The sequence below is a fragment of the Microtus oregoni genome, unplaced genomic scaffold (assembly GCF_018167655.1).
Source record: "Microtus oregoni isolate MIOR12 unplaced genomic scaffold, Mior012 000028F_ref0000031, whole genome shotgun sequence".
Classification (NCBI taxonomy): Eukaryota; Metazoa; Chordata; class Mammalia; order Rodentia; family Cricetidae; genus Microtus; species Microtus oregoni.
The window spans coordinates 28,799,250-28,821,988 of record NW_024543087.1 but is presented as its reverse complement, the minus strand read 5'-3'; the positions used below and the strand labels follow the sequence as shown (position 1 = coordinate 28,821,988).

General features: G+C 42.0%; 1 protein-coding gene across 3 annotated transcripts in view; it reads left to right on the top strand.

Moving 5' to 3' along the window:
* Positions 1-22,739, top strand: part of Slc9a9 (solute carrier family 9 member A9) — a 555,668-nt gene that overhangs the window by 241,143 nt on the left and 291,786 nt on the right. For all 3 annotated transcript variants that reach the window (XR_005976519.1, XM_041677479.1, XM_041677480.1), the window contains exons 7-8: positions 6,780-6,918; positions 9,790-9,895. Coding sequence is in view for 2 of the 3 variants with exons in the window: in XM_041677479.1 (XP_041533413.1) it covers positions 6,780-6,918; positions 9,790-9,895 (245 nt within the window). In the remaining variant the exon portion in view is untranslated. The remainder of the gene's footprint in view (positions 1-6,779; positions 6,919-9,789; positions 9,896-22,739) is intronic.

The following is a 22,739-nucleotide window of genomic DNA, read 5'->3' as shown; positions in this document are numbered from 1 at the left end:
GTCAGTGCTGTTTCTTGACCTAGAAGACTTCCCAGGGGAACCTTCTGAGATCAGGAAAAGCGGTAAAGCCACTGACGCCCAGCAGCCACTAATTCAAGCCAAGAGGATAAGCAGGAATATGTACAGCTGGCAAGGAAAATGAAGACTGAGTTGGTACCTGAGAAAGAGTTCTCAACAGCACATGAGCTGAGGCACATCCAGGAGAATGATTCAACAGGAAGGAGAACGGAGACTTGAGCGTGTCTTGCCAAGAACAAGAGCCAGGCACACCCTCTAGCACCCACAGAGTACCAACAAGGGGACGACCTCACTGGTGCTCATCCCTTCAAGAAACCACTTGGTGCCCTCTCTAGACTTTTCTGTGTGGAGAGGAGGAACCCTGCTGTGAAGGTTGAGGTTTAAGTTTTAATCAAGAAAAGTAACTGAATAATGGAGTTTGACCAAGCCATCATCCTCCCCTTTGTACTTCTCCAGCACAAAGGGGAATTCTATATCATTCAAGTAAAGCAGTTCTAGGGGGGAAAAGCTATTTCTTATTTATGTTGCAACTGATCAAGAGCTCTTGTCAATGAACTGGTGTCAATAGTTTGAGTTTCTTTGTTAGAGATTAAAATTTTGAAAGAGAAATGGAAAGATATTCTAAAAATATTTTTGGCTATAGTATTTTTTAATGATTAAAGTCATGAAAATTCTAAAATGGAACACAGTATGTTCACTTAACATTTTTTATAAACTTTCTAGTGGCATTGATTTAATGTCAGCAAAGAAAGTGAGAGTCGACTGAAAGGTACAGAAAGGACTTGTTCTAAAGAGTCACCTGAGCTGCAGGACCATGCAGGGCACAGTGTAGCTACATAGCTGCCTGGAACCTGAGGCCATCGCATGGCCTGCGGTTTCTATAAGCAACTGTGTAGTGAAGTATTTTAGGGGCTGTAGTGAAGAATATCAAGAGTGAACAGTCTTGGAAGCTGAGAGGCTTGACTTAGCTATAACAGTTGGAAAAGGGTGAGTCAATAAGATCCAGGACGGAAAGGTAGTCCACGTCATAGGTGGGGCCAATGAGACCGTGCTTTCCTTACTATCTATACTCTCCATCTCGCTCAGTTGTTTTTCCCACCTTCCTTGCTTTTCTTTTTAGCCCCTCCCCATCCTTGCTCTGCCTCCATTTGTACCATGAACCCACTGTATGCCACAGAATCCTCTGTACTAAATACTTTGCATGCGCCAGTGATTCCTGTCCCTTAGAGATCTAGACCAGAGGACAGTCAGAAAAGGTTTGGCTCCATATAGATGAAAGTTTTTATGGGACATCTATTTTGAAATCCTTCCTTCAGAACTAAACCAAGAGAGAGTAGGAAAGAGACACAGTCAGAAATATTTAAAAAAATGAAGTTTATCATTTGAAGAAGGAAGATTTCCCTAAGAAATTATTATCTAGTTTCTTCCAGGCACCAGATGCCATTTGAAGAGCTTTAAAATGCCGAAGCATTTAATTGTCATAGCAACCCTACATGGTGGGTACTAGTATAATTTTATAGAAATGGGAATACAAATAGTTTAAGTAATTTGATCAAGGTCACGCAGCCAATGAGACAGAGCCAAGATCTGTTTCAAATTCAGATACTCAGTGCTCCCTATGCCGTCAAGACTTTTCATTTTAGGACCATTTTATTATAGGCATAAGAAAAATTAGTTATTGAGAAATAATAGACAGAATCTTAGTGGTGCCTGTGAATCTTAAGTGGTACATTGAAAAATAAAGACCCTTATTAATGTTGTTTCTTCACGTTACAATACTTCATTTATTTCAAATTTCTTAGGTAGAAGGGCCTGCACACATTTATTTCCCAGTTTCTGCTGAGCAGTCAGTTCTTGAACAGGATAAATCGATAACCTAGACTTATTTCCATCTTATGAGATGAATATTTAAACACTCCTGGGTATTTCTGGTCATAATATTTTCAAAGCTATTGGTTCCATCCTCTTCAAAACTCTAGTGACTATAGACACCAGCTTGTGCTGTGCACAGTGCCTCTTTGGTACTCTGAAGGACGGCCAGTGAACAGGTACAGAGAGTCTACTTCCTTTTCCCTTCTCTTGTTCTTCCAAAGTTTTTACCCACTAATGGTTCAGCCATCACAACTGGCACAGGGGTCAAGTCACAAGAGCTGACATTGCTTAATCACTCTGTATATGCAACCTAAATCTTGGGCTGTTTCCAGCTTCTAAATTTATCTGCTGTACCCAATACAGAGGCTTAGTGTCACAACTGGAAACCAGAGCCCAAAGAGATGTCTTTCCAGGACCAATAATCTGGAAGACCGATTCTCTGAAACCTTGAGAGTATAGAGAAGGTGTCTTCCTGGGGACAGCTAGCTTTGGCTTTCCTCCTGCATCATTCTTCCCGAGAAGCCAGGTGGCATCACTGCTAGGTTTCATCTTAAATAGAGTTTTGGGACCTTCTTACCCCTGGGGAGACCCTTTCCCAGCCTGCCAGGACAATGTTCCTTGATGCAGTTGATCAAGAACTCTGTGATGAACATGACATCCTTGAGATACATTGCTATGGTGCCTTGTCCCTCTAAACCCACTCATATGACTAGTCCTTGCTAACAACCTCAAGAGTGGGCAGGCAGGCAGTCATGCCCCTCCTATCCACTCTTGAAACAAAAGCTTACTTCATATTAGAGAACTCTGCTCTCTGCCAGTGTGAGACTTGAGAGAATTCTTCACTGGATGATGATGGTGATTATGGGGATAAACAGCTTCCACTGAGTCTTTGTCTGAGTACACATTATTAGCACTTCCTGAGTAACCCTGGAATTGACAGGATCTACATAGGGGTTTCCATGTGCCTCATACACTCACAGGTATGGAGGGATACTAGCACCCCTATTGATCAGGTGATGAAGCAGAACCTGAATATGACTACTTGCTAAGGTCTCCAAGCAAGAGGTGCCAAAGCTGTGACATGGGTAACAAGGCACAAGAGTGATTCTCAGAGTTGCACTGAGAACTCCAGTAGTATCTACAACATGACTACATCTACTCAATGCCTGATAGAAATATTACAGGCGATAATTCCTTTTAAGAGTTGACTTTTTTCAAGACTCTTTATTTCTTTCTTCCTTTCTTTTTTTTCTTCCTTCCTTTCTTTTTTCTTTCTTTCCTTCTTTCCTTCCTTCCTCCCCTCCCTCCCTTCCCCCGCTCTTTCTGCCTAAGAACATCCCATCATCTTTAGCAAAGATTTCCACATGCCAAGCACTAGACAAAGAAAAAAATGACCCAAGTGAGGTTGTACAATGCTTGACGTGTAGGTGAGGAAGCCAACTTTGAACACAGGTTTTCTTAAGGGGGTCCAAGTATTGTAGCTGGTACCTGCTGCAGCACCCACTCACCTTCATCTGAGCAAAGGCTCTGGTACCCCAGAAACTATTGTCTTAAAGTGAATGTAGTAATTCCACTGAACTATTTTTGTGTTAGTGCTTGTTCTATCCCAAGGAGTAGTTTTGTTGTTGTCCTTTGTTTGTTTTGTTTTGTTTTTAATTTAAGAAACAAAATGTTCACATAGAAACTGACAAGCTATGTGACACTGATTTCTCTTTTCTTCAGCTACTGTATTTTAGTAAACAGGGAGGGAGCACTGGACGACGAGCGTAATTGAACCTGTTTATCTCATGCACAAATAAAAGATTCAAATTAGAATGTAGGCATAAGATAGTGAATGCTATGTAAGTGAGCACCCTTCATGCAGAACTATGGCTCTGAGGAATGCCCTGTCACCCAGCTCTCCCTCTCCACGTGGGTTCCTGTGCACACTCCTGAGTTCCAGCCATAACTAGGCAGCAGCTATGCCTTGAAGGTGCCCTGAACTCCCCTACCTCATTGCCTGTCTTGTTACTCCCTTCAGTGCCTGGAATAGTCTCTCCTGATCAGTCTGTTGACTTGACATCAAATACTGTCTCCTTTATTCTGAAATCCTGCATCCTCTTTTGTACCATTCAATGTTTCATAGCTCTCGCATCATCGCGTTCAGCACTGTGCCTGTCATGCATCTTAGGATTTTCTGCTTAGAGTGGCTTCCGTGCACCAGCTGGTGATTGTTGAGCTTGATCTTGCTTCCATTCTGTGTGCTTCTCCACCTGTCTCCAGTACCCAGCATGTAATGTCACCCAGCGTAGAGTAGGCACCCGGTGATTATATTCTGGGAACACTTACGACCAACAAAATCAATGGACTGCCTCCCTGGACCAAGGGCTTTTATGCCTTTCTCTTCTAGTAGGGCAGACATCACAGAGAAGCACTTGGAGCTGGATAAGCATAGGCTCTATCATGTTTTGTGGACAGAAATAGGACAACTTGTCCGAAAGACCATACTTTAAAATCAGTGGGGCCAACAAGATGAGTTGAGGTTACACATGGGCACTTTTTGTTAATGTACACTTTCTCACATATGTTATAAAAATAAATTTAGCATATCAAACTTAAAATTTTATATGTATTCTTTAATGAAAGCTTTTATACCTGGATAAAAGTGAAATTGGTTTGAGGAAAAGCAGCCCACAGGTAATGGCATAAGGTGTCACCAGCTGTCACTGGGGATACCAGGAGCACCCAGAAATAGCATTTCCAGGGAGATAGTGCAGGCAGAAGTTTCCCTGTGCTATGACCACTTCCCAAATAACAGACATGAAGATTCAATATTAACTACAAATGCTCAGCCAAGAGCTAAGACTTGTTCCTGGATAACTCTTACACTAAATGAACCCATAATTTTATCAATGCTTTGCCACGTGGCTTGGTACCTTATCTCAGTACAGAAAGCCCATCTTGATTCTTTCTGTATCTGGGGTGACTCTCTGACTCTGCCCTTCTTTCTGCAAGAATCTTCAGTCTGATTGTCCCACCTAACTTTACCCTGCCTTGCTATAGGCCAGCCAGCTTCTTCATTAACCAATGAAAATAATACATAGTCACAGTGTACAGAAGGACTATTACACACACAGCCAGATGGAGATGGGGGTGAAGAGGTGCCAGCTCAAAGGGTCAGAGCCACTGGTACAGCCTCCAGAACTTTAGAGTTATTTCCAAAGCTCTATATATTACTATATGTTAATTAATTAATTAAAATACTTTGAAAGAAAGGGAAGGATTCTCCCTTTCATGTCTCTTCACAGAAATGGAGATTTGTGTAGGGAAATGTCAGGGTGAACTCTGACTTCCCCCGCTCCAGCCCTAGGTTTCCATCAGCCTTGGGGTTTAACACCTTTCCATGGCTTAGCAATTACAAAGACTCACAGGTGTGTTTACTCCTCTGCTTTGCTGAAAGCCTAGCATCCACAGAAGGAGGAGCACTGCAATGACCCCCCAAGCTCCACATACACCTCAGGGCTCCCCTCACCACCATTCATCTTCCTTCTCCAATTAAGAGATCAAAGCAGAAGGGTCCAGCCTGCTTTGAGGTCTTAAAGGCATCCATAGAAACCTAAAGAACATTGAACAGTCCCACCTTTCCTTACACATCTTCCCGAGGGAAGGCTGGAATCCAGTCCTCCTTCCGGCTCCTAGCTAGTGTCGAGAGGCAGAGAGCCAGGGCAGAGAGACAGCAGGCTCCAGCCATCCTGGCGTGATGGACTCAGTTACGTTCTCTATAATCCTGTATAATCTCAGTCAGCATGTGTGCTTTTTTTCCTCTCCACACAGCTACGAAGTCCTTTCCAGAATGCACTGCCAAATCCTTAATATTTTTTTTGGCTAATTTTAAAAACTCCATGTTAAAATTAAAACTATAAAAAATAAAAACTCTGAAGTCTAACTTCGTTATTCTCCCTAAACGTTCAGGGTTAGTACACCAGCTCATTTTAATGCTGCACTGTGAGGTGTTTATATTCCCTAATGTAGGACACACCTAGTCCTTCTCATTAGCATGCTAGGATTTGAAGCCTCCATTAAAAAAATCAAATATAGCATCCTCAGAAACATCTACGTAAGCCAAGTGGGATGGTTCACGCCTACTGTCCGTTTGGGAGGTAGATACAGGAGGATTTCTGTGAATTGGGGCCAGACCAGGCTACAGAGTGAAAAAAAACCCTGTCTGAAAACAAACAAAGAAATTAACTAAACAGACTGCCTGTTGGTGGGTTGCGTTTCTCTGGGGAGCTCTGTCTATTGGCACGAGAACTAGATGTGAGAAATGACCTTGGGTGGCTGCTGCTATTTATCTCTGTGGGAGAGCAGGGGCTTTGCCTGTCCAGGGAGTGAATACTGTGGGGTTCTGCACACCACGGGGCTCTCTGTCCACAGGGTTACACTGGAGAGAGGAATGCTTTGTGGCTTATGACAAGATCACGGCAGAATATTTTGTGCATGCTGTGATTTGTATCGCCCATTTGTGCACAGGCCGTAAAAGTGCACTTTTTATCAGGGACATTTGTGAATCTATAACAGCACTGAAGACATACGGCCACTAAATAATTCACAGCTCTCTATCGTCTCAGCAGATTCCATACACACCTACCATGTTTTAATGCCTAGTTTGCTCAGAAACAATATTCTTTACGGCTCTCCCAATATACAAATGTTTACTGACAGTAGTCTATGGATACCCTGGGATTGGCCTGGGAGAGACAAGGAGCGCTTGCTGCGCTCTCTACCTCATTCCCCCGTTTTTCTTGTCGGTTCCTCCCGGCAGCACCCAGTCCCACTGGAAAGGGTGCCTCTCCCAGAAGGCAGTGCGCAGCTCTGGCTGCCACTGACTATGCTACCTTTTCTCTTTACAGCTCCATATCCATCTACAGTCCCAAGGAGAATCCCAACGCGTTTGACACTGCCGCCTTCTTCCAGTCCGTGGGGAACTTCCTAGGGATCTTCGCTGGCTCCTTTGCAATGGGCTCCGCGTATGCAGTTGTCACAGCACTGATATCCTTTGTCACTGTGTGGAAGCCCGGGACAGTGTAGAGCAGCCAACAAGCATGAAGTCTTTCGGAGGCTGACTCAGCAGTGAGGGGTGAGACCGGTTTGAATTCCATACAGCACTGCTGAAGCCCCTGCTCTGGGTGACCAGGAGGCATTGGATCAGTGCCAGCAGCAGAGGGGGCAGGTTCTTTCTCTGCCCACCGTCAAGTCTACCGCTGTTGTCGGTGGTTTTCCTTAGACAGGCTTAGAAAAACCGGCACCTAAGGAAAGTTGTGAGCATGGGACACCAGGACTGACTACGTGGAGGTAAAGAGAAAGAACTGAAGAGCCAAGGTCCAAAACAGAATAGCACCAGCTACCGTTGAGAAAGTCAGTGAGCTCTGCTGTTAGTTAGCAGAGGATAGGGCGGGCCAGGACAGCGATCAATGGGGTTTTAAATGCTTCACAATTGTGCTGTGGAGGGGGAATGAAGAAATGATGGTCGCTACTTGTGACTTCCTTTTATGTCCTAGTCGTTAGGCAGAGCTATGGCAGAGGTCACATGCTGTCTGGACTAGAGTAGTTATAACAATGATGGAAACACCGACGGAAGGTACAGCATGTGCCAAGGCCTTCCCAGGGACCCTGTCCTTCGAATCCACCCTATAGGACATGTTATCAATAACCCTCTCTTGACACAGAAGATTAAGGAGGTAAGGGACCTCCCATACTAACCCTGGTTCCCACAACAGTGAGAATGAGCATGGTGGTATTAATACCAGTTGGAATTTACTGGGAATGTTGGCACCCTCCATGATCCTAAGCTTATTTCTTTTTTCTCTCAGACACTTTGTACAAGGATCCTGGAAGGTAGATAGATCTAATGGAACAGCTGAAGAATCTCGAACAATTAAAGCGAAACAATTTGATTGTGGCCATACAGCTAGGGTGCTTCAGGGCTAGGATTCAAAACCAGGCTTTTTACCCTGCTGGCAGAGATAAGTGGGAAAGTTGGAATCAGACCTCCTGTCAGGCTGCTGTGAGCAGGATGTGTGGACACAGAAGTGAGCAGGCGGGTGTGGAAAGGGAACAGTCCTGGAAGCTGGAAGTTGGCCAGAGGTCAGGTCACATCTGGAAGAAAGAGCCTAGAGGTAGATGAGACAGGGGCCAATGAAAAGTGTTCCATTATCACACGGGGGTTAATTGTGTGGCGCTTGGCAGTTTTAGCCCGCTCTATAGACTGGCTGTAGAGGTGGCAGGCGTAAACAGCTGTCTGCCTGCCCCTACCATGGACACTGTGACTACATTAAGATAGTCTTCTCTGGTCAGGTCCTCAGGCTCCAGGCTTGTACTTCAATTCAGACCTAATGACTTCTTGGAGGAAGTTAAAGGAAGGGACCTTCTATAGCCTACTTAGATATACTACTCTGATAACCAAACAGGTGGAAGCCTTCCCTTTACAACAAACCGAAAATATTAGGAGAGCAAACCTGAAGAGAAGCAAAGCCTCCCTCCTAACCCACAAAGGAAAATGCTGGGAAGGACCTAAGGTAGACTATTTATTCCACACGGAGAATCACATCAAGATCTTCCAAAACATGTTTTCAGGGAGGATGTTTTGCCAAAAGAAGTTAATCTAAACCACCAACAGAAAAATGCACATAGCCCTCACAGCCTGCCAGGACTGTTCTGAGTGTGCCATTCTATACAGGGGTTGGTGCCAATGGTCAGATAATGCCAGCATCTCATTCTCCCCCGGAGAATGGGAGGCACTCAGTGGTTTAGGTGCCTGAGTAAGGGGAGAGCACATTTCAAGTTGGGCCATTCTGACTCTTGGTATTCAGGCTTTCTAAATTTTAACAAATCGCTCCTCATACACTTACCTCATTTCACTCTCCAGACTCAGGGGGAGGTGAATTGTTCTTATTGCCAAGTCCCATGGGACAGAGGTGGGGATCAGTCACACACTGCTCAGAATTCACACAGCCAAGGACTGAACACAAATACTCCATCCTAAAGGTTAAAGTCCATGTTTTCCCCTACATAATATACACTATTCATCTTTTTAATGGAGAATAGGTTTCATATTTTATTCTAAAAGCATAAGATTGCAAGCCAATCACGTCTCGCTATTTTCCGGGGCACTCTGTGCCTAACAAACATGTTAGCAACATAACACTTTCTCATCATCAGAGGCTCCTAACCATCTCCACATAGCCCATTCTTTGCCCATCCTTTGCCCATCCTGGGTCTCTGTCCTTTAATGTCTTTCTAATGTATAGTTTACAGATTATTGCCCAAGTATCACCATTGGCCAGATGAACCACTGCTTGCCAAAAGGTGCCTGACTTAAAAATAACACCGTTTCTCCTCCATGTGTTAATACCAAGAGGGCTTGCTCAGTTCCCTTCTCGTGGTGAATAACTGCATCTCTTGCCCTGTTTCCACCCCTAGAAAATGGGGTTCTACAGAGGAGCTAGCCTCAGGCTTCATCCTAGGGACCAACACCACACCTCCTCTAAGGGGCTCCTCTGATTCCAAGGCTCACTCCCTTTGCTTGGCCTTCCTCTTCCTGCCAGTGTTTCTGGGGTGATACTCCAAGGGCCAAACCACACTCAGGGGATTTCATACCCACAGCCTGCTGGGTTTACTCTTAGTAGATACTCTTTTAAAAAAAAAAAATCAGAGCGCTGGTTTGAATTTTTATGGGTTAATTGAGCCTGCAGTGAAGCATAAACCCAGGCTCCCCTTCTTTGGGCTTGCGTGCTACACCTACTCAGATATGGAAAATCAGCCTTTTATGCTGCGACTCTCAACACCAGATCCACTCCTCTCAGCCAACAAGCAGATTTAGTTACAAAAACAGTGGTTGTTTTCCTTAACACATCTTGTCACTTGACCAAATTTACCAAGCTTTGTGAGTTCCCGATGCTGGAAACCGGCCTGTTTTTCCTCCTTTCTTGGAGTGCCTTCCTGTCTGCAGAGGCTGCCGGCTTAACAGGTCAGTACTTCATGATGCAGTGTGAGCAAGACCTGTGAATGTGGCCTGGTGTATGTGTGCTCTCCCTGGCCCAGCAGGAGGGGGAATGAAGGCCCTCTTAAACAGTGAATCAAATGGATTCTATCAGAATCAGCCTCTGCAGGGTTCTCTGGAGAGAACTAATAAAAAAAAAAAATCCATCCACTTTGTGCAAAATAGTTTAACAGAATGATTTCAAAATGTTCTTTTCTCCTTTTTGGACAGGAGGGGCTGTTGAAAGGACCGGCTTACGGTTTTGATGGATGACTTTACAAATGAAAGGCTGTATGCACTGGGAAGGGTTGCCCATAGCCAGCCTTGCTGGGGGGAGTGAAGTGGCAGCAACCTCCAGTGGGCAGCCTTTCCAGGGTGTGCACAGCTCACAAACAGCAGTGTACATATTCTTTGCACAGCTGCCTGGCCAAGTCAAAAAGCCAAAAACCAGTGGGTGGCTCTGCAGTGTAATGTCCCATACAGCAGAAAGTCTCCAGAGTCTTCTGAGGTTGGATAGTAAATTCCAGAGAAAGCTGTCTTAGGTCCTATGGACTTTGAATCCTTTGCTATGAATTTTCCAACCAAATGGCTGTCCTGTCACTGCAGAGGCTCCACTAGGGTGGCCGTACTTATCAGGTGATTTCCATGTACAAGAGTCACCGAGCCGCTGCAGTCTGACTTCCTGCTGCCCTCTAGTTTCAATCCTGGGTCCATTTATCCCCATGACGTTTTAACTGACAAGCAAGTGGCAAGAATCTCTACTATATTCTACTATACCTGTTACCCATAGTAAGACCAGTGTCCTTGGGTGATTTTCTTTCTAATGATGAATAATCTAAATAACAATTAAAATCAACACCCATTAAGAATGTCTCACAAACCAGTTTACTGCCCATCCCAGATGATCTCCTCTGTCTCCAGAAAAACTCAAAAGTAAGAGGTGCCCCAGCTGACTGTGGGGTGAGTGGCGAGGCTGAGAGCTAAAGCTAGAAAAGTCAAATCCAAACCCTTAGGCCCATGGCAAATGAACCTCATCTGTGGGAGACCAGGATGGCCTCTAAGAGAGGGTGGTCACTGGATCCCAGGAGCGTGCTTTGTCTCTTTGCTCTGAGGCTGGTCATCCCTGCCCGTTGCTGCCATGTCCATCGATTTAGCATGATGACCAATTGATAAGCTGGCCTGGAACATTACACAGCCTCATGAGCCCACATTCCTACAGGGTTCTAGCCAGAAAACTGCCCGGAAGGTTCTCATGACAGTCTAACCAAGACTGTACCACTAGAGTCCACCTTCCTGGGCACTTCATCCAAATTATTGCCATGCAAAGACTGCTATATTAATTTGTTACCATGCCATGTAACTGAGGAGTTTGCTACAGAGAGTGTACATCTGGGGGCTAGGGTAGATAATGCCCTTCAAATGAAACAATACAGGCAACCTCTCCTACCACAGCTGTCCAAAAACATTGTTCCCCTTTTCTCCATGTTCTGTACCTTCTTCTGTACATAAGTTGTGAAGTTATCTACACAGTGCTAACAGTTAAGAATAAATAATTGACCTTCTAGAAATGTTTGTAATAAAGACATTCAAGTGCACACACACACACACACACACACACACACATCTAAAACTGGTACATTTATATGAATGAAGATTTTCTATTTCTGGGTTCCTTTCAACAAAATCTTGTTTTAGAAACTACATGCAAGGTTACAGTCCACAGGAAACTCTACCTTGCTCTTTTACCTTTCCAACCTGACTCCCTCACTGGATGCCTGAAGACTAAGGATTCAGCTTCACATGACGAGCCCTTGCAGGTGAGGGCTTTAGTAGCAGGAAAACCCCAATGTCTATGGCTGCACCCAGCAGAAGGCTCTCCTGAGCAGTGCTCCAGATTTAGGCAATATGCCTAAGAGACATTTGATTCAAAGCAAGCTAGGTACGAGCATTGCCTATTGCCAAAGACCAAGCAGACAAATCACTTGTGTGTTTATGTGTTATTTAATCCTTGCCTATTTCCAAATTGGATTTGCGACAACTCATAATACCAGCCATGCATGCATATCGTGGGACCTCTTAGTTGAGGATAAACATCCATGTTCTGGGATAGAGACTTTCTGCAAAATTAGGCAGCTGTGTGTTGCTATAGTTTGGCAGTAAGCATGGCTCTGTGCTCTTCGGGAGCCAAAGTCAAAAGAGACCATGTTGACTAGCCCAGGACTAAAACAGCCTTGTCAGAGGGAGTCACTTTAGTTATAAAAATGAACCAAAAAAAAAAAATTTAAGGGGACTACTAAAATTTTAGGAGGTTTTATCAGTTGGATCATCATTTGTGGAGTTTGAGCACCTGAATGGAAATGTCTTTAATAATAATTTTGAAGAAATTGGAGACGTGTTCTTCATGTGGTCATTTCTCATAATCACCTCTGAAGAAATCTGAGGGTCTCATACCCAGTGAAATTCTCTCATCTCATCGCAGTGTAAGGATACCATCCTAGACCACATCAAATTAGCATGGTGCAAAGATAAAGTGGTTTAACATATGCCTAACAAATAAATACACAGCAGTGATTACAGGGAGGTATAAAATTGGATGAGCTAAGGAACGCTTGAGACCAGAAGTCTTGAGGACTTGCTTGTCTGGCACACGAGCAGTGCAACATGGAGGTCCTGGACATGGTACCCATGTGCCACCATTTCCCAGAAAGACTCCCTGAACCCAGGCATTGCCAAATGCGTCTGTAGGTGGATTTTTCTGCCCCTCCTGCCAGCTCCCAAATCATGACACAGAGACTTATTATGAATCTCAGCCGATAGCTTGTTACTAACCAGCTCTTACAACTCAAATTACCCCATTTTTATTAATCTGCTCTTTGTCTCATGGCTTTATTACCTTTACTCTGTACTGACCATGCTGCTGCTTCTCTGACTGGGTGGTGACTCTCGAAACTCCGCCCTCTTCTTTCCAGCATTCTCTCTGCCCTGAAAATCCTGCCTGCTATTGGCTATTTTTTCTTTTTATGAAAGCAATCACAGTGACTGACATGTCTTCACACATGTAAAAGAATATTCCCCAACACAGGTCCTCAAGGACATCACCCTGGAAGCAGGTCTGTGAGCCTTTCATGCCTAGTTTATCTCTATTATAGGTTCTATGAGTTTGATTTTCGCATATGACTTGGCCTTGAAAACAGAATTTCTGTCACTTTGACTGTAGCATGTCTGTTTTTAAATACATATCTTCACTTTTTTATTTAATTCTATGGAAAGGCATATTTACTGTATGAAATTTTGGAAAATATACATTCACAGAAGGAAACAAATTAGAAATAATTTGTATCATTACTTCCTACTTACAACTATTATTAACATTATACTGTACCCATTTAACAAAATGTATGCATATATATATTTACATTCACATACAACAAATTGAATATGTACTTAAATATACTCAGGCATTTAGATATTCAATCTAAATTCAATTTAGAAAAGTAATAAGAAACTTGCTTTCCTCACTCAACAGTTTATAATAAATGCTTTTTATGACATTCAATAAACTTCTACTAAGTCTTTTGATTATTTACAGTTTTTAGTACTAATGATCTTTGGGTAATAATCCTTAGAGCTAGGTGTCTTAGTTAGGATTTCTATTGCTGTGAAGAGACACCATGACCATGGCAACTCTTAAAGAGTAAAACAATTCATCAGGGTGTTCCGCTTACAGTTTCAGAGGTTCAGTCCATTATCGTCATGGTGGGACATGGTGGCATGGTGGCAGACATGGTGTTGGAGAAATAGTTGAAAGTCCTATATTGTGCAGGTAACAGGAAATAGTCTGAGGGTCACACTAAGGGAAACTTGAACAAAAGCGACCTCTGAACCTACCCCCACAGTGACACACTTCCTTCAACAAGGCCACGCCTCCTAATAGTGCCCCTCCTATGAACTCACAGGGGCAAGTTACATTCAAACTACCACACTAGGTATGTGGATTTTATTTATAAAACTGCCTAAAAACAAACTTTCTGGGCTAATATTTTGTTTATAAGGAACTGTTCTAATTGTCTTCTGTAAAAATCATGCCCCCTTGTGCTTCTGCCAACATGGGTGCTCACGCCCATCAACCTATTAAACATGCTGAACAGATCACATTCCATTTCCTTCTCTTCTCCCCTCGTACTGAACAAAAGCATCTAATGGCATGCTGCTTGTTTATCTGCATCTCTTCTTTGCTGAACCATCTGTCAGTCCCTTTGTCCTTTCTTCTCATTCAAATCCTCATCTTGACACATTTTGTTTTCATTAGTCTTTATCAAGCAAATTAAGCTGTCATTTGTCATATATTCTATGAATATTCTTCAATATGCATCTTCCTTTTCATTGTATTTATTGTGTGAGTGTATATGTGTGTGTGTGTTCACTCATGTGCATGCATGTGTATATGGTGTTCATGAATGTGAAGACCAAGGATTGATGTAGGTGTTTACTTTGGTTGTATTCTATTCTGTTTATTGAAGCATGGTCCTTGCTGAAGCCATAGCTCACTAATTTAGTTGGTCTAGCTAACCGGTGTCCTCAGGAATCCCCTGCTCCATCTCTCAAGTGATGGGACTACAAATGGGTCATCACATCCGATTGTCATTTACAGGAGCACTGGGGATTTGAACTCTCTTCCTTGTGCTTGCTCAGCCAGTCTTTCAGTCATGGAATCTTCTCTCCGGGCCCTTGTTTCCTTATATTTTGTTTGCTTGTATCGGGTAATGTGGTCGTGTTTTTTCATGGTTTTTATAAGTTTATCCCCATTCTACAACACCCAAATATTTCTTTAATGGTAATATATGCTTTATTGTAGTAGCTCCTTGGTTTTATTTGTGGGGTTGAATAGGGATTTGATTTCCTTCCTAAGCCAATTGTTCTAACAATGCAGAGATTTAAATCCATCTGCATATCATGTATTATGTGTATGTTCTTGACTTTCTGTTGTTTACTTAGCTTGTGTTCACTCTTTAAATTATTTTCACCTTGATGGTTTATCTTAATATCCAATAGATCAGGGATGGAAGGATGCTAAGTAGTTCAGAGCACTGACTACTCTCTCAGAGGATCTAGGTTTGTTCCCCAGCACCTGCATGGTGGCTTACAACCATCTGTAACTCCAACTCCAGGGGATCCAACACTCTCTTCTAGTTTTCATAGGAACTGCAAGTATGTGGTGCACAGACAAACATACATGAAGGAAAAACACCGTAACTTAAAATAAAAATAAATAAATATCAAAACTTTAATGCTGTGGGACAATGATCTTTTATCCTGTCACTTGTATTATTTTTAATAAAATGCTGATTGGCCAGTAGCCAGGCAGGAAGTATAGGTGAGCGACCAGGCAGGAAGTAGAGGCGTGGCAACAAGAATTCTAGGAAGAGGGAAGTTTCAGTCTGTAGTTGTCACCCAGACACAGATGTGACTGCCTTGTTGAAAAAGGTGCAGAGCCACGTGGCTAACACAGACAAGTATTATGGGCTAATATAAGTTACACGAGTTAATAAGAAGCCTGAGCTACTAGGACAGTCAGTTTATAATTAATGTAGACCTCTGTGTATTTCTTTGGGACTGAATGACTGCAGGACCGGGTGGGACAGAAACCTCAGTCAACACTTTAATATATTTATAATCTACATATAAGTATATGGATTTATAGATTTATCTTCTAGATCAATATCCTATATTTTATCTTCATTTTTAAAGACCCCTGTGCTATTCATATAGTACTCATATTTTTACTTCTAAACGAATTGAAAATAATGTTGTGTTTCAAACAGAAAATAATTTGAGAATTATGTCCCTCTATTTATTTAAGTCATTTTATGGCCCTCAGTAAATTTTTATGGTTATCTTCATATTAGACTTACAAATTCCTTTTTAAGTATCTTTTTAGCTATTTTATAGTGTGGGGTTCTGCAATGAATGGGGACTTGTTTGTCCATATGCATCTATATCTCACTACCATATTTCATTTACTCTTTGTGGTTCTGAAATCCTGAAGTACTGACCTGATATGTAGGCTTGAAAGGCAGACATTACAATAAACTATCAGGTCGACAGTAAGACTAAAGCATCCCATTCACTCAATCTAAATCTTGTGTGTATGGTGTGTGTGTGTGTGTGTGTGTGTGTACATGTACATGCATGTGTGTGGGCCAGAGATCTACATCAGGTGTCTTCTTCAATCCCTGACTCTCTAATTTCTTAAGATGGACTCACCCACTGTCCCTGGAGCTTAGCTATTTGGCTACACTACTGAGCCAGCAAGCCCCAAGGACCCTCCTGTCTCTACCTCCCTAATACAAGGGTATCAGACACATGCTGTGGCCCTCGATTTTTTGCTTACTTGTTTTGTTTTGTATTATGGGTTCTGAAGTACTGAAATCAGGTGCTCATGCTTGTGCAGCAAACACATTACATCCTGGACCTCCCAAGCCTCGGTGCTGATCTTTTGAGTCTTGGAATAAGTGAGTACAGTTCATCAGAGAATCAGATTTCCCAACTCTGCATCACAGACTCCGTGATTCAGTAATAAGTGCTCCTGTACCTGGCGGTATTTCTATAGTTCCTTTCTGGTTAGGCTATCCCAGAGCAGATCGACAGAACGAGTAAGTGATAGATCATGAATTTCATGAATCTGTAACTTGACTTCCATACCTTCTCAGCTAAAAATTAAGACACATAGACAGGAAAAGAGCCTAGTCTAGCAGAGTGTAGTGGCCATGTGCTGGTGCCTCTGTTCACAATCCATTCTCACTCTCACTGATACTCATATCCCAGGGTCAATTAATGAATAACCCCTGCGTTCCACTCGATATAGTATGGTAAGCAAGATGTGTCACCCTCCCTTGCTAAAATGATTGACAGCTTCTGGAGTCAGGTCCACCAGATGTTTTCCCCAGGTACAGGAATCTTTAGGACAGGTATAGGAAGATGCACAGTTGTTGGCACCTGCTCTTTGTAGTAGCAGAACCTTGTTGAGACCTTTTATTCATTCCTGCCAGCAGAGCCCTGGCACTCGGTGCATTTTTTCCCCTGAGAGCTGCCATACTTCTTTCCAATAAATTCTCCCTGGTGGCAGAAGCCAGGGTCTGTTTTGATTGCTTACAAAGAAGCCTAAATGGGATAAAGAAAATAATGATCTACGGGTATTACACAACGGAAACCATGAGTGAATGAGAGACCAGAAAGGAAATAAAGTTCAAAGGCAGCACAGCCTTGAGGCAAGAGTACTTGGGACTGTCATATGCCAGGTGCATACTTAGCGACAAACAACCAGACCAAAAAAAAAAAAAAAAAAAGCTTTCAAAGATGGTTTGCATGGTGCTCATTATCCTTGTCATTTCAGCTTCTTATTAGATTCATTATGAGCACTTCATGGGGATGGGGGCTTCCTCACCACCATGTCTCCCGCTCTCACTTCAGTTGTTACTAATTTGATGATGATCATTTGATTTATTTTCATCATCTTTTACTTCAAGGGCCGTATTTGCCACCACCTCATCTCAGGCTCTTGGAAACTTGCACCTGCAAATATTCAATAGTCACACAGAAGAACAGCTTTTATAGAAACAAGTGGCTTTTAGACATGCAAATGAGGGTGGCGTTTCTGTTCCCCAGAAGTCTGGTTTTCCTGCTACTAGAAGTACGACAAGTGCAGTTGGAGAAGCTTACTGAGAAAGACTGGACTGAGGCAAAGTGTGAATGCAGTCTTCCTCGGGGAGGGAAGTGTGCACATTGGAATGGCCACCATGGGTTCTCCCTGGCAAGGAGTACTAGGAGGAAAGAATTTATAAGACTATGTTTACCTGGCTTTCACAGCCAGCTGTGGAGGGAGCAGCCGCTGGCTTCTGGCTCCTCAGCTGAGTCACAGGGGCTGGAACAAGCCATTCTATTAATTGGTTCTTATCTCTTCACTGCTAAAGCAAACAGATTCCATTAGTATCCAGTGGAGGGACTTTGGACAAATACCGAAATGTGGCTTTTGAGGAAATGCAAGACCCTGAGGTGTTCTCTCTTAGAGACGCCTGGTCTACCCGCATCCCTGACTTCTGATCAGGTAAAAATCTCCCCATCCAGAGACCTACTTTCTAAAAGTCATTAGGTTACTAAAGCCATTATTTTAAATTGAATATTGAAAATAATTCAGCAGCATTATGTATAGCATAATCCCTAATAAAATTGAATCCTGTCATAGGAGCTGATGCATAGTTTATGAAGATAACAAAGAAGCACAGCTGGAGAGGTTATTTGAAAATTTATTTTTATAATCTCTTTCCCAGCAGAGACTTTGGGGGTCCCATTTTTTGCCAGAAGCAAGCTTTCAGGACTCTCATTAAATAGCGAAGTGTGTGATTTCCGAGGGCAACACTGACACAGTGTCTAATGATTCCCTGCTCCCAGGCACTGCTGTAATAAACGCATCTTCCATTTTTAGATTCCTGGGGCCTATTTTGTAGCCACTGGAGGAAAAGGAAAGGGTATGACATGCCTTCCCTCTCACACACAAAATTTAAACAGTATAGCCCACTATTTATTCAGCTTGGAATGGTTTCCATCTGAGAAAATAAACTTGTCAAATCTGAAGGAAACTAGTCTTGATTGCTGAGCAACGCTGATGGGCTTTGAAGTGTGAGCCTGGAGAATAAAAGGCTCCATGAAAGATAAATACATAAATAACCACCGAGAAGCTAAGGCAGGTCCTGATCTGGTTCGTTCTCTGGGACAGCTGACCAAGACGTGAAACGAAGATGCGCTAGGCACATGTGTGAACCACAACAGTGGAGTCGCGTCTGTCCTGTCACCCACATGCTTCTGTTGGTCTGCAGTCTCAGGTCCTAATTACACTGCCTGATAAGGAAGAGCTGACACGTGTCAGGTCAGTTCGTGAAAGGCTTTTGTGGAGTGGAAAGGGAACCTGGGAAATTCTTTCACAATACCTGAAGAAAATCGCTCTCCCACTGCAGTCACTTCACCAGACATGTTGAGACTTCACTTGATCTCTGTGACTGGGCTCTTTGCATCTCATCCTTACCATCTCACCAACTGATAAGCTGGGTTGAAGATTCCAAAGAAAGCTTTTGGCTTAGAGGGGAATGTGTTCCATTTGGCATGCCTATGACTGGGCTGGGATATGGTTTATGCTGTTCAGTATGGCAACTTGCCATAAGGGTCTTAATTCAGACTGTTACTCAAAATAAATCTACCTGGCACCTCTTGACATAACACTGCTCTAGATTTCACACTGACAGGAGGATGTAAAGTTTACATAGACAAAACTCACCAGCAGATAAGGAACAGTGTTTACCAAGAGCCTTCAGGCTGCAGGAACAAACACCCATCATTCCCAAGGATTAGTTACTGAACCATGGCCAAGCATGCCCTGATGTTGGTTTAGTAAGCAAGTATAGCACACGTTTCTGCAGTCGGACTTTTTTTGGGCCTCCAGCTCACAAATAACAACTTATTAATTATAAAAGCTTGGCCTTAGCTTAGGCTTGTTCCTAACCAGCTCTTATAACTTAACCATTTATATTAATCTATGTTCTATCATGTGGTGTTACCTCTCTTCCATCTTGCACCTCCCATTTCCTTTCCATGTCTCCCAGCATCTCCTGCAGCTCAGTTCCTCCTACTTCCTCTCTCTGCTCAGAAGTCCAGACTATACCTCCTGTGCTGTGGGATAATGCTCTTGTACACTGTAAAGATTTATCACTTGATTTAGTTTAATAAAATACTTGACCAGTAGCCATGCAGGAAATATAGACAGAATGACCAGACTAAGAGAATTCTGGGAAGAGGAAAGGCAGAGAGTCAGTCACCAGATGCAGAGCCAGATGCAGAGCCAGACACAGAGGAAGCAAGATGAGAATGCCTTACTGAGAAAAGATCCCAAGCCACATGGCTAAACATAGGCAAGAATTACGGGTTAATTTAAGGTGTAAGATAGTTAATAATAAGCCTGAGCTAATTGGCCAACAATTTATAATTAATATAAACCTCTGTGTGTTTCTTTGGGATTGAACAGCTGCAGGACCAGGTGAGACAGAAACTTCTTTCTGCACTCCTGTCTAGCTATTGGTCATTCAGATCTTTATTAAACCAATCATGGCAATACATTTTCATGCAGCATACAAATATCCCACAACATTTCCCCCATATTGTCTAAATAAAAAGGAAAGATTTCAACTCTAATATAGTAAATTTACATGTATTTAGAACAGTTATCAAGTAAGAATTATGTTTATAATATCAAGTCTACTTGTATTTAGCATATTTGGAGAAAATATTCCAGTATTTATCTTATCTTGATGAATTTAAAAATTTATATCTAAACCATTTTATGATAACTTATATTACCATCTTCAAACTATTTTTATACCTCAAAACATTTTCTTAGATAGACAATTTAAACTTTTATGTGTCTCAACTTTATATACTTTATACCTCTTTTGTGAGTTTCTTTTCTAAATTTTGTAACAAGGAAAACTGTAACTACAACTATCTAGGCTTCAACCCCATCAAATACGTGAGAAGGCTATAATATTACCCGAGTAAACAGGAAGTGTAGAGTAAGCAATTTTCAAAACTATACAAACAACAGAGACATTTGACTGCCCGGACAGTCACCCAAGTTTCCTCTGTAATAGTGGGGCATCCATCTTTAGCCTACTGGTCTAGAATATCTGATAGACTTTTCTGTGAAGCAGAAATATTGGAGTGTCCTACCTTGTCATAGCAAAGTTTGGCAGTTACTTTGTGTTCTGTTTGTCCAATCTGTACAGCATTCTGACAGCAGTTGAGGCAAGAGCAGTTTCTTTGCCAAGTAGATAGCTTTGCCATAAATTTTCATATGGAGGTTCTTTGATGCCCACTCTCCTCTTTTGAAGTAAATTAATGCTGTCAGAAGCAGATGTGTCTCGTTTTCATGTAAAGTCTTGTGTGATTAAAAAATTTTAAATGCCATATTCTTTGTCTTTCAAGTGTTTGATGATCATCTATCTATCTAAAATATATTTCTGTATGACCTTGAGAACACCTAACATGACTACAAGTTTTATTGTTATAGATGACTAACTACTAACCTGAATTTCTTAATTATCCTTAATGGTTTATAATAATAGCTTTTAAAGAGTAGAAATTTACATTACATTTTTAAAAGCTGAATAGCTACAATACCTTAAACAAGAGTAGAAACATATATATAATATAACAAACATACTTAAATTTGTATCAATATATAAAAATATCTTAAGCAAAGTAGAAATATAAAGTATATTCTAACAAAAATAACCTTAAATTTGCATCAATATATAAAAATCCATACCAATATAAAATATTTGAGACTAGTGATTGTTCAAAAGTAGATTCAAAAATCCACCCTTTTATCCCATCATTTCTATACTATATCTGTAGGCCCATATTTCTGTATGGCACAAGAGCCATAAGCCCAGTCTGAGGTGATCACAAACTCTGTAGACAAGCTGTCTCTGTTTAACAATAGCCAGGATGTGTTGTTTCTAGTTTTTTGTTTTTTTTTTTTTTGTTATAAATGTAGATTACCTGAGAAGAGATGTTGGCTGAAGTTGATGACTTAAGAGTTAGGAATTTTGGTGCTTCCTTTTTTTGTAACTTGGAGGATATCTTATAGAGATGTTAATTTATGGCCTACCTGACTGCTAGCATACAGGTAGATGTGGACGTGACTTGAGCCGATGTACCTGGTTGTCTAGGAGACAGCCTAATGTGTTTTCCCGCTCATTTTATGTGATGATATATAAGGTGTTTGGAGAATAAACAAGAGATTCCTTTGAGAGAGATCTTGGCCTTCCATGATGTCCGTGTAGCTACGTCCGTTTATTCCTTGCGACTCCGTTCCAGTCCAGTTAGGGAATCTTTGTTGGACCCACACAGCCCCCAACATATATCCCCCCCTTTTTCCCTTCATAAAGAGATCCCTGAATACAATCTTCTTTGTTCAGCTTTTTTCCTGACCATGACTAATAACAACTTGTAACCAACTCCCCTAAACAATGACAAATATCTATAACCCACTGAATGACCAAAAACCACCCACTCTACCTCTTAGGAATGTGGGTGTCATTCATGTTCTCTGGATTGCTTCCTGTTGTCTGAAGGTAATGGCATCTTTAGAGAAAAATAAGAAAATGGTCAAGTCCTGGAAGATCTAGCTGTATTATTTTTTATTTAGTTTCTGATAGGAAGGTGTAGAGCTTATCTGAAGGGCAGCTAGAGTAGTCTGTGAGGCTGGACCGTCTCAGCAGCTTTGCAGTTGCTCTGACTGCAGAGTTTTGAAGAAACTATAATAGAGCCATTCTGAGAGGCTACTTGACTTTATTGGTGTCTGGTTCTTTTGTTCTGAAAACATATAAACTTTTAAAGGTAACATATAGATCTGTTTTAACACAAGTATGGAATATGCAGCTTGCACAAGTCAGTTAAAGATTTTGTAGTCAGATTTTTTTTTTGAGCCACCAGCTCACAAATAATCATGTGGAGACTTATTAATTATGAAATCTCAACCTTAGCTTAGGCTTGTCCCACTAGCACTTATAACTTAAATTAACCCATTTACTTTAATCTATGTTCTGTCCTATAGCGTGTTACCTTTGCTCTCCATACTTCCCATGCTGCTTCCTTCCCATGTGGCAGTGACTCCACCTTCTTCTTTCCAGAGTTCTTTCTCTACTTGGAAGTCCTGCCCATACCTCCTGCCTAGTTATTGACCAGTCAGCTTTTTATTACACCAATCATAGAATACATTTTC